Source organism: Embiotoca jacksoni, unplaced genomic scaffold, assembly GCF_022577435.1.
Source record: "Embiotoca jacksoni isolate LCO1_2020_lvr unplaced genomic scaffold, fEmbJac1.0.p SCAF_12, whole genome shotgun sequence".
Lineage (NCBI taxonomy): Eukaryota > Metazoa > Chordata > Actinopteri > Embiotocidae > Embiotoca > Embiotoca jacksoni.
Window position 1 is genome coordinate 15865604 of NW_027185252.1, and position 12250 is coordinate 15877853.

A 12250-nucleotide genomic window follows, 5' to 3' on the forward strand; every position below is an offset into this window, starting at 1 on the left:
TTTCCATGTTTTCAAAAGTAACCTCTTGAGACAACGATTTAAATGCCTCCTCAGGGTTAAAGCTACAACACGGCATAGTATATTCTCATTTTACTAATCAGCTGGCATTTTCAAATGCAAGTGCATGCAAGTCAAGTATTTAGAATAAGCTTAGGGCTGGAATTTCAATGCATTTCAATGTCCCAAGCACTTTATTCCTCTCAACTGGCCCCTTCTCCCCAAAGGGTTTTGGATTAACGAGGTACGACTGTATCTGCAGTTTTAAACCAGTGAACCACAGCTCCATTTAAATACCTTAATTCACTTAATCTGATGGTAATCCCTGCAGGCATTATAGGGGATTGTGTCACAGTACAACTCCGTATTTAGGGGACAAGTTTAAACAGTCACTCCGTCACAGCTCCATCTCATTCATTTCCCGGCCCTCCTCCTCCTCCTCTTTCATCTGCTGAGAAATGTGTGTTTTCTGGTGTTTTCATTAATTGATTCAGATCTCAGACTCGCAGAAGGTCACAGCCACTGACCAGCTTTCAGAGCGTTGTTGGCCGATAAACCATTAATGACTTCCATTCGGAACACACAGTATTAAACCTCACAGTAGTGGGAGGTCTTGAGTCTTTGTAGTACAGATCCCATTCCACTTTGTGAAACACGGCTGCCAGTTTTGATATGACCCACCTCACACGGGCTTGAGTTAATTCCCATACTAAGAACAACCTATATTCTCAGTGTGCCTACTGTGCGCTTTGTTCTCTAATTACTACGGGCAGCTCTTCAAATTGGAGAACTTTTCCTAACAAGACAGGAAATCTGTTAACAGACTTAGAATTAAGTGCCTGAGGTCACTCCTGAAATTTCAAATCTGTTATGCTTCACTGGCTTTGAGCACTGACTGATGATTATTCGGCTTCTTGTGAAACTGGAAATCAATTTCAGCATTCAAATTGCTTCTTCACACTGAAAACGAGCTCGCTCTGTCTGCTCTTCATCACAGAGATAGAAGACGTGGTGCCCAAGACGTCCAAGGTTTTCACAGCGGACACCCTGCAGCGGGTGGCCTGCCGCCCCCCACGCGGCAGACCCGAGCCCGAGGTGTGGTGGGAGAGGGGAGGTCAGCGGGTGCCCACGGAGGGCAGAGTCTACCAGGACGAACTAGATCTGGTCTTCAGCCCGACGGAGGAGGGGGACTCGGGCACCTACACCTGCGTGGCCCAGAACAAGGCTGGACGCAGGACACAGGACGTCACCTTCACCGTGGCCAGTAAGTCGCACCAAGACCTTTTATAAATGTAAACGTCAGGTTCAGTTTACCCGACCTGAGGAGAACAACTACCGTGGAAACAGTTATTAAATGTCCTCTGTGGCTTCAGACTGTTTACTCTTTTAAAATCCAGACTGAAAAATGACATAAGCATACCAAGAAGGGCTCTCCTCCAGCTCAGGTCATTACAACACTTCCTCATGTCACAGTAAGTAGCTTCCTTAATGTCAGGAGCACGGTGGGAACACGAGGACCATCTACCAAGCACATGGGCAGTATTAATGGAGACTATATTTAGACTGAACAAAGGGCCGCACTAATTAACACTTTGTGTATTCCTGCAGGGGACTGCTATGTAGCTGTAGAGGTATTATGTATATATAATAACTGTATGTGTGTCTGTGTGTCCACAGCTGCTCCAGTGTGGGTGACAAGGCCTCAGGACAGCTATTTAGAAGAAGGTAAACCAGGTTACCTCCACTGTCACGCGCAGGCCAACCCTCAGCCTGAGGTCACCTGGCTCCGCAACAACTTAATGATCACACACGAGGTCAGTTATCTCACACACACACACACACACGCACACACACACACACATTTATCTGAGTGTCTTTCTTGTTTTCAACATACTGATGTAAACTCACCTCTTTTCTCCACCAGGACTCTCGTTTTAAGATGTTCCCTAACGGCACCCTCAGGATCAACAACGTGGAGGTGTACGATGGGCAGATGTACGGCTGTGAAACCAGGACTGTGGGGGGCCGACTCTCTGGGCAGGCCAGAGTTAATGTGCTTGGTAAGCTGCAGGAGAATCACTGGGATGTATGCAGTAGATTATACTTTCTTTACTCGGATTCTGTTTGTTCTTCCCCAGACTGAAAGATGATGTGATCAGTGAGATCACATGCCGAGTATAGTGAGAACAGTGCTGAGAGGAAATAAAAGAACTAATGTGGTCCTGCCTGTGTGTGTTTCCTAAAATAGGCGTCCATGTTGTGGATGTGGGCGTCCTGCAGGACACCCACAGAAGTGTAAAATGTGACTCATGCGCGGCAGCTTTATTTGCCGTCTCCATTTTAACACGCTATCTCCATGATAGATTCCTGACTGCCACTGAAGCATTACTGTGATAGATGATCCAACATGTCACAGTCTCTTTTGGGCCGTTTACATGATCTCGGCGTCTGATAGACTCCAGTTCTCATACTCACCTCATCTGTGTGCTCATGTGAGCGTGTAGCCACAATTTTCCCGAATACGTCTCAACATGATTTGCATCAGCTTAGTGTCATTTCATCTGCAGCGTGAGATGCACAAAAGACACTTTGACATTTTGACATTCACTGCCTCCCCCCCCCCCCCCCCACCCGCAACCCCCCACTCCACCCACCCACCCACCCCCGCCCCCTCCTATGTAACAACCACGTGTGTAATGTGTGTGTGTGTTGTTTTGATTTGTGTTGCAGAGAAGCTGAAGTTCACCCCGACTCCGCAGCCCTCTCAGTGCCTGGAGCTGGACAACGAAATCACCATCCAGTGCTCGGCTAAAGGCCGTGAGAGCCCCACCATCCGCTGGACCAAAGCAGGTGAGCACGCCCCTGACTTAACCTGAAGAGCAGTAGATCAGATAAGGAATGACTGTTTAACAGTATCTCATCCGAAATGCGGTAGTCCCATTCATTTCTCTGACGGTTATGATGACAAATGCTGTTTTCACAAGAAGATGTAGAAACCTGCACAGACTGTACGGAAGATTCATCATCACAGATCATCCCTCTCTTTGTCTGTGCTGGAGTCACATTAACCACTTGAAGTCCACATCCAGCGCCAGACTCGTCCCTCTCTAACCCCCCCTCTTTGTCCCTGCGTGTCTCTCTGCCTCCCCCTGCAGACGGAGGAGAGCTGCCTCCTCACGTCGAGCAGAGGAACGGCCAGCTTCACTTCACCAAAGTCACCCGCAGCGACGCCGGCAACTACACCTGCATCGCTTCCAACAGCATCCAGGGGGAGATCCGAGCCCTGGTGACCCTCACTGTGGCCGGTAAGCCGCACGCTCATCATCAGGAGTCAAACTACCGCATTAGTCATCAGACCAACATCTGAAGTCGTCGTGGTCTCGGTACATGTGAGGGTGGTTTTTCGATGAGGCAGTCATTGATCATACTCATCAAGTTTCAAACACAGCAGCAGTTATTGTGCACTTGGTGGCGTTTTTATTACCTCGTCATGAATTGTTTTTGGTTTGTAGAGAGTAGCTGAGGGGATCGTAACCACAGTCACCGCAGTCCTCCGGTCTCTATAGGTGTCGTAGCCCAGTTGTGGTCCAAAGTGTTGCATTAATGAGTTTCTGCTTGTTTGTGTATCCATGTGTGCACATGTAGTGTACATTCGTTTTAAGGTGGAGCCAGACAATACAACAGTGTACCAGGGTCACACAGCCATCCTGCACTGCCAGGCCACCGGCGACCCCGAACCTCACATCCACTGGATGGTCAAAGACAAGACGCTGGACATCAGCAAGAACAGGAGGTAAACGAGACACTTTCAGAGCTGAACCATCATGGATGACGTTACAGGTTTCAAAAAGTCATGATCAGAGGTGTGTGTCTGTAACCACAGGATGAAACACAAAAAATACTTCATCAGACTGAAGTTTTGAGTTTAAATATAAAAAATATAAAATCATAAGCACACACGTTCTCATGAACAAGTGGCACACGTGAGATTGAAATGAGCAGGTTATGAGAAGTTTGTGTATTCAAGAGGTTTGCCTGAATTCACTAACAACACTTGTTAGAGCAGAAAAAAAATCAAGTGGTTTAGGATGGGAATAATAAAATGTTCCTGGGTGTGGATTGACTTTTTATGGTAGAAAGCTGCTTTTACACTTTTGATACTGTAAATTTATGACGATGAAAATATATCACACCATATTGCTTTTGTTCACCTTGGACAGCTACTTTATTATTTCAGGAGAAGGATTTCAGTAGTCAGGCAGATTCCTCAGATTCAACCACTAAATATGTGAAAGACAATGTGACATGTTGATTTCAAAACACAACAAACATAACAGTTTCTGTAGGAAGACACAGAAAACGTCTGGCCTCCTTATGTTTCCTCTAATTTTCTGTTAAATCAGGACATTCAGACCTTCATCTCCCATTAATTTTTGTTCTCCAGGTTCCAGAAGATGTCCAACGGCTCCTTGGTGATCAGAGATGTCACCACAGATGACACGGGCAGGTACACGTGTGTGGCTGGAAACAGCTGCAGCATCAAAGACCGGGTGGCTCAGCTGTATGTAGTGGGTGAGTTTAAAACGCGCACACACACATACTAACACAGGCTTCCTTCATCGGGAAACAAAGGTGCACACATTGAGCTGTTCACAGCAATCACAAGTGTAGGATGAAGGCATTAATTAAACCTCCACCCTCCGTCTGTCATCCACGTCGACAGGTTAATAATCACGGCCAGCTCTCTGACACCGCCGCCGTCACTGAGGTGATGGGATTGAGCAGATCTAATAAAGCTTCACACTCACTGGCTCCTTGTCTGCCGACTAAATCTGAAAATTACAATCACACACTCGCATCAGTGTCCCATGTCAACTCATTTTCTCCACAAGCAGCAGGACGGTATTCCATTTTAGCTCAGATAAGGAGACAATTGAATTTGGATGTTTGTCGGGCTGAGCGTGACGGCGCAACAAAGTCAGACCAGTAACTGTGTGAACAACTCAGGAAGATGACAGGACAGGACTGCATGTTTTTAAGTAGGTTTAACTGTGTTAACATTCAGTGCACGTACCTTTTAATCTATGAAACAGACCTCACTTGACATTTTCTTTTGAAGGTCAAAGTAGCTGGGTGCCAGCTTTTTAATAGTTGTCATGTGTGTTAAACTGTGGAAGTCATAAACAGCAGGGGATCCACACTCAACCACATCTGAAGTGATTTGCATATTTTCTTCTTCCACTCTTTTACTCTCAGAATTTTCATTTCCAAAAGCTTTGGAAACATTTGCATTTGTTTTATGCGAACACTGATGCTAAAACAACAAAATGTGGTGAAAGATGAAGCCCAGTATGTGGTGTGAAAGACCTTGATCTGTTTCCACATTTTGTACATCTTGAGTGTATTGTAGTCGACCGTAATGGCTTCCTGTGCCCAACAGACAAACCAATCCATTTCCCCGATGAAGACGAGGACAGAGCTCCTTACAAGATGATCCAAACCATTGGTCTGTCAGTGGGAGCAGCTGTGGCTTACATCATTGTGGTGCTGGGACTCATGTTCTACTGCAAAAAGAGACGCCACGCCAAGAGGCAGCAGAAGGGCCAAGACGGAGAGGAGCCCGAGATGGAGTGTCTGAATGGTATGAATGTCTATAAATTTAAAGTTAGGCTGATGTAAAACCCTCCAGGAGGTTGTGTGAGTAGTTGATGTACTCTCCTTTTATCTTGTGACTTTAGAGCATGTGCTGCCATCTTGTGTTTATTCTGGGTATTGCACATGAAATGGGAACCAATATAAGATCTGAGCAGAGCAACAAGTATTGGATATATACTGTGTGTGTGTGTGGTTATATATGTGTATATAAATGTGTGTGTGGATAGGTACACTGATAGACATGCAAAAATATATATATTTTAGATATATATAATATCTATATACTGTGTCTATAGCTCTATAGATATGGCAATATAGATATATATAGACAGAATTGTGTGTGTGTATATATATATGTACATATTTGTGTAGAAAGAGAGAGAGATACACACACAAATTTGTAATTAAATTATATATGTTCTAAAACTAATATTGGAGTCTTTTTTTTTAAATGTGTCCTGTCTCTTTGACCTTTGATCTTTGACCCAGTGGGGGATATGTGTTGTGTTTTTCAGGAGGGGCTGTTCAACAAAATGGCCACACCACCACTGAGATCCAGGAAGAGGTGGCTCTCACCAACATGGGTACCATAGCAACAACTGAGAAACGCCACAGCCACGTCAACAACGATAAGCTCCACTTTGCCCGGACAAACCTACAAACCATCACTACTTTAGGTAGACTACTTAAAACACTTCTCTTTTGTATGTATTAAATCAGAGTGAGTGTCACTTCTTCTTACACTTTCATAGAAAGTGACCTGGTCGTTAAGCTGCGCCATTAATAGTGCGTTCACCTTCTAAAGCAGGAAGCGTGACATTGATTTTTATGCTGTTGCTCTGACATTTGCTTTGTGCTGTGTAAATGTTTTCTCAGGTAAAGGGGAGTTTGGTGAGGTGCTGCTCTCCAAAGCAAAGGGGATCGAAGAGGCTGAGGAGGAGACGGTGGTGCTGGTGAAGAGCCTGCAGACCAGAGATGAACAGCTGCAGCTCGACTACCGCCGCGAAGCTGAAATGTTCGCCAAGCTCAGCCACCCCAACGTCGTCCGCCTGTTGGGCCTCTGCAGGGAGGCTGAGCCGCACTACATGATCCTGGAGTACTACGACCTGGTAATCACACAGAAGCACAAACATACACACACACGAAGATAAAAGAAGTCTTTTTTTTTTTTTTAAAAACACCGCTCTCTGTGTTTGCTTCCATCATTTCAGGGAGATCTGAAGCAGTTCCTGAGGATTTCCAAAAGCAAAGATGACAAAGTCAAGTCTCAGCCTCTCAGCACCAAGACCAAAGTACGTGTTGAATGTTGCACCATGATTGGCAGCTCACAGCCTCCTGCACACCAACTACTGTACAAATATACACGGAAATACATTTTTGTCAGCTTTAATCTGTAAAATATTTAGTTTAAAACATTCTCAAATTGACAAATTAAATCCTCAGAAAATGAAGATGTATCAGTGTTGAAGTTAAATGTAAGATGTTTATGTATTTTGTTGCAGAGTCCTCAACTGAATTTAGGATGCTAACCTTCCTGTAATACCACTTTGTACCACAAGATGGATTATTGAGTTACTTGCGTGTTCAGGATGCCCTGACAGGAAGAGGAGGTTGCTTCCTTTGGGGGCCGAGCGTTAAACATATGAAGGTTGCTGGAGATGTTTTTGTGTTGAAGTTCCTATTTCTTGAAAGATTATGTTGATTTAAAGCATCATATAAACATTTTGTAAAATAATCAAATGAACTTTAATGCTGAGGGTTAGATGAGAAGATCAGAACTGCTCTCGTGTCCGTGTTAAATATGAAGTCAGGAGATGGTTAGCGTAGCTCAGCATAGGACTAAATGTTCACTCATGAACACCTTATACTGTGTGTTCTTTGTAATGAAATGAGAAGAGGTGCTTTTACTGGGGGTTGTGATTATTTCTACCCAATAGCCTCCTGGGGTCTTGTTGTTGCTGTGAGGTTGCCAGGTAACCAGGAGAGACTTGGAAAATATTTCTTCTGCCATTGGACATGTTTCATCAGAGTTACTTTACCCTGACAGTTCTTCTGCTTTGTATTTCTTTTTCCCCTCTCCCTCCAGGTTTCCATCTGTGCCCAGGTGGCTCACGGGATGGAGCATCTGTCCAATCACCGCTTCGTTCACAAAGACCTCGCCGCCCGAAACTGCCTGATCAACAGTCAGAGGCGCGTCAAAGTGTCGTCACTGAGCCTCAGCAAGGACGTCTACAACAGGTCCGTTAAAAAGCACTTAGCATTTCATCATAGTTACACAGTTTAATTGTAAATAGATGAACTCTCTTCTCAGTGTGTTATTCCGGCTAATATTATATGTTTCCATCTCCTGTGTGCATGTGTGCAGTGAGTACTATCACTACAGACAGGCATGGATCCCGCTGCGCTGGCTCCCTACAGAGTCTGTGTTTGAGGACGACTTCTCCACCAAGTCTGATGTGTGGGCCTTTGGAGTGTTGATGTGGGAGGTGTTCAGTCACGGGGAAATGCCATATTCCAAACTCAGCGATGACGAGGTGCTGGAAGGTGAGGGTGGTGATGCTGTTGCAGTTTAGTTAGAGTCCAGGTTTTGCTTTGGTGAAAAATAAAAATAAAAAATGAGAGGAATAAAAGAGATCCTTAAGGGTCATTAAATTGGTCAGAGATTAAAAGTTGCATCTTCAAACATGGACTTCTTCACTCTACATCCATTTCTTCTTGTTTCTGAACTAGTTTAACCGCCCTCTCTTCTGCAGGTCTGCAGACAGGGAAGCTGAAGCTGCCCCTTCCCGACGGATGTCCCACCAAAATCTACAAGCTCATGGGGCGCTGCTGGGCGCTCAGCCTCAAAGAGCGCCCCTCCTTCACTGACATCGTCCATGCCCTGGGAGAGCTGCCCTCGGACAGCAAAGTCTGAGACAACCACACCAGAGGGGAACTTTAACCAACCCCCCCCCCCCCTCCCCCCCTACCCCCCTTCCCCTAAAACAAAGACAGGAATGCTGGATTATTAGTCTCACACATTTCAGGGAAGAGGGTTGAGGAGAGAACAATTTTTTTCAATATGCATTTCAAAAAAAAAATCCAGAGTGTGGATAAGACTTCTTTGCTATATCTGCAGAAACACACTCACGTCTGTGTGAATGGCTTCATGTGAGCAGTGTCAGGAGTTTGCCTTAACCGCTGCCTGGACGACCCTCCTCTCTGGCCTCTGCCCGCGGTTCCACTGTGAGACATGCTGTTTCGCAGAGCCTCCCGACCTCAGTGCCTCTACCCCGCCACACACACTCACCTGAACGTTGAACTGCTTCGTAGGGATGTTGGCCACACTGCTTTCCCTGGCTCTGATCAATAGGAATGAAAACCCTTGAAGTTCACCTCTCAAGTCTTCCATGTTTTCTCCTGAAGCTAGAAACAATCTTGAAGGGAAAGAAGGATCTAATGTGACTTGCTTCTTAAACATCAACCACCACAGCTCAACTAGAATTCAGTCAGCTGCATCTCGAGGCCGCCACGCTGACCTTCGAGGTGACACAGAGCCACTCTGTCCACCAGGGACCCACCACCATCCCCCAAAGGGTGTGTGTGAGTGTGTGAGTGTGAGTGTGTGTGTGTGTGCACTGCACTGCACTGCACTGTTCTCCTGCTGCAGTGCATGTTCAAAGAACAACTGGAATGGGGTTTGCATGAAGGTCTGTCATCTGTTACGCTTGTGATTTGCGACGTTAGGAAACTTATGGAAAATGTAATGCAACTCATGGTAACACTTCAGGAACAACAACAACAACAAATAAGGATCCATTTCATAGCCAAGGAATATATTGAATAGATGAGATTGTGCCTGTGTGGGCTTTATACATTTTTACGAGTGTGTTCTGTTCTTGTATTAACTTTGAGGTGCTTATTTGTCACTTCCACATTCATCATGTCGTCTTGAGTTGCAGCCTATCAACGTGTTTAACCTGTGACGTGATCTGTTCAGAGGTCCAATCACAGTTTCCCTCTGGATCCAGCTGTTTTTTGCAATGCTGCAACATGGACCATCACACCAGGCAATGTGTACATAATGTAGAAGCCATGCACTAACTTCACTTAAATGAATATCCCTCTTTATTTCTATCATGTTGTGTAGAAGGACATGCAGGTGCCTGTTTATTTATGATGAAGGTCCTGTTTTTTTTTTTGTTTTGTTTTTTAACTCTGTTTATAATAGAAAGGTACTTCAGTGAGGTAGTTAAGCTATGTATTCATTCTCATGGTCCATCTCAGTGTGCGTTCGGCCAGGTAAGCAGCTGAAGACGCTCACACAAAGTACAAAGGAGGTCAAAAGAGTGACTGCAGGTCACCAGTACTCATTTAAGTGCCTGGTAAATGAAGGATTATTGTAACTGTTTCCCTTTTTTTTTTTTTTTTTTTTTTTTTTTTTTTTTTTTACATTATCTAATCGAATGCAATGGCCTTTGTTTATGAACCTGTTTTTATACGTTGTTTTTAATGTAATGTTTTGTTTTTATGAATGCTAGGCACTCACACCTAGTCCTCTTTTTTTTTTTTTTTTTAATCTGCTTCAGCAAATGTTCACAATAATCACAGATATATACAAGAGTATACATGCTGCTGTCAATAAAGGTTCACAGTGTTTTTACCCAATGTGTTGTGAATAATAATGTAGGCTGTCATCACTGACAGCTTCAAAAATATTCACATTTTCTTTTAGTATTTTTTTTACCCTTATAGCTCATTATCAGAACCAGTTTTCTAAATATACAATTTAAAAATAATAAATTACAATGATCAGACTTTTTAGGTCCAAGTTTATGTGGTAATGCAGCTGCAAGCTGGGACCTCTTATAAAACTATTTATGTACAACAAAACTTCAGAAACACATTAAACATTTACTGTGTTATCAAGTATTCAAACCAAAATTGGTGAAAGTAATGATGGATGTTTGTTAGCTTCTTTCATTAAACATTTTCCCACTTGTTAAGCCAGCTGGAGAGTTTCTTGACAGCTTCTGCTTGTAGCTACATTACCACGTAACATGATGTTCCTCAAACATAATTGATGTGATGAAATGCGAAATGAGGTGGATCACCCTTCTCACACAAGTCTCTGCAAGTCAATGAGAGAGGGTGGAAGTACAAACTCAATATTAGAAGATATGCTATGCCTTTGAAAAAAGTGAGAAATAATAATAAGTTTATGCACTGTATAGCTTGAAGCCTGTGTTGTATAAAACCACTTGAATGATTCTGTAAAAGTATTTGCAGGCTTATTTGACTGTTAATCCAAAAGGTTCTCTCATGAACCACCAGAGGGTGGTGTTTATCTTCTCCAGGTGACCCTTCAGCTTGCCAAACATTTTTTTTTATGTAATTACAGTTTGTTTACAGTAGAATAGAAAACATGGCCTTTTATAGCTGTAAAAGAAGTTTCCCATATGAGTCCATGATGTCTTGAGTTAGTGAAAATTTTCTCTTTCTTTTTTTTTAGCTGATAAATGTGTGATTAATTAAAATTCTGCTTTATGTTTGGCGTCAACAAGCATCTTGGGGAATAATGAATTATTTCAGCTCTTAATGAGGCACCGTGGGTCTCCTCTTGTACCCTTGACCTGTGAGAGTTTGTGCACAATGAATAGCAGCATTTAGTGATGGATAAAGAGGCTCCACTGCAGAGGTGCACACAGAAGCCTGCAGGTTTTTAGGTGTCACTGGAGTTTTCATGACACAGAGACTTAATAAGGTAAGATTATCAATGCCATTCCACCTCATTCTAAGTGTATTTGCATCTCGATTCGCCTCACTAAAATTCCCCTTTGCATTTAGCCAGAAACCATTTTCAAATCCCATAAATTTTGGCATCTGTTTTAACCTGCCTGGAGTGGCAGGTGGGTGGAGCTCACTGCATTATTTCAAACAGTCAGACACCACCCTTTTCACTGATTTTCCTGTGACAGATGAGATATTTTGACGTGTTGCAATGGGAAAGCTATTGTCTGAACTCAGATAAATTATTTGTGTCCTGGTATTGTGCATGCTGGCTCACTGTCAGCGCCCACTGGGACACTTCCACACAAAGCAGCCATACAACACCTGTGCCTTTCCTGCTGGCACACTTCTAAGTTCTGTCTGCAGTGGAAAAGGCCTATAATTGCAATAATGTGGCACAAGTGCATGTTGAAGTGGTGCACTTCTTAACAAAGTCAAAATAAGGCTGGCTTCATCTTCAATGCAACTAGTGAACAACAGGTGAGTATATTCTCCTATAGCTATATAAAAATACATATGCACGTCACTTTTAATATAATGTGGAGCCTTAAATTGCCTCTGACTGTCTGAATTTACAGTCACATTGCTGTAGAAAGCCTCAGAACTCCAGTCCTTTAGATAACACAGTAAAATAAAGTGCCATTTTGGCATTCAAACTTTGGGAAACATGGTTTGTGGTGTGACATAATACAACCTGTGGGGAATATAAAAGTTGGATGTTTTGTTATTTTGGTGCCTCTGCTTGTCCACGGTGACGTTGTCAGTAGCGCAACCATTTTGGTATTTATTTTAATGAGTGTGTCCTTTTGACCAATGACAGCGCTACTCA

General features: G+C 43.6%; 1 protein-coding gene across 1 annotated transcript in view; it reads left to right on the top strand.

The window, feature by feature from the left end:
* The window catches only part of ptk7b (protein tyrosine kinase 7b), a 73933-nt gene extending 63639 nt beyond the window's left edge, over positions 1 to 10294 (top strand). Inside the window, exons 7-20 of the mRNA XM_069145082.1 lie at positions 995 to 1261; positions 1675 to 1811; positions 1922 to 2057; positions 2728 to 2847; positions 3153 to 3302; positions 3643 to 3790; positions 4442 to 4569; positions 5438 to 5638; positions 6168 to 6329; positions 6529 to 6761; positions 6864 to 6944; positions 7739 to 7890; positions 8018 to 8196; positions 8406 to 10294. Coding sequence (XP_069001183.1) covers positions 995 to 1261; positions 1675 to 1811; positions 1922 to 2057; positions 2728 to 2847; positions 3153 to 3302; positions 3643 to 3790; positions 4442 to 4569; positions 5438 to 5638; positions 6168 to 6329; positions 6529 to 6761; positions 6864 to 6944; positions 7739 to 7890; positions 8018 to 8196; positions 8406 to 8566 — 2255 coding nt within the window. The 3' untranslated portion in view covers positions 8567 to 10294. The remainder of the gene's footprint in view (positions 1 to 994; positions 1262 to 1674; positions 1812 to 1921; positions 2058 to 2727; positions 2848 to 3152; positions 3303 to 3642; positions 3791 to 4441; positions 4570 to 5437; positions 5639 to 6167; positions 6330 to 6528; positions 6762 to 6863; positions 6945 to 7738; positions 7891 to 8017; positions 8197 to 8405) is intronic.
* Positions 10295 to 12250: the final 1956 nt, after the last annotated feature.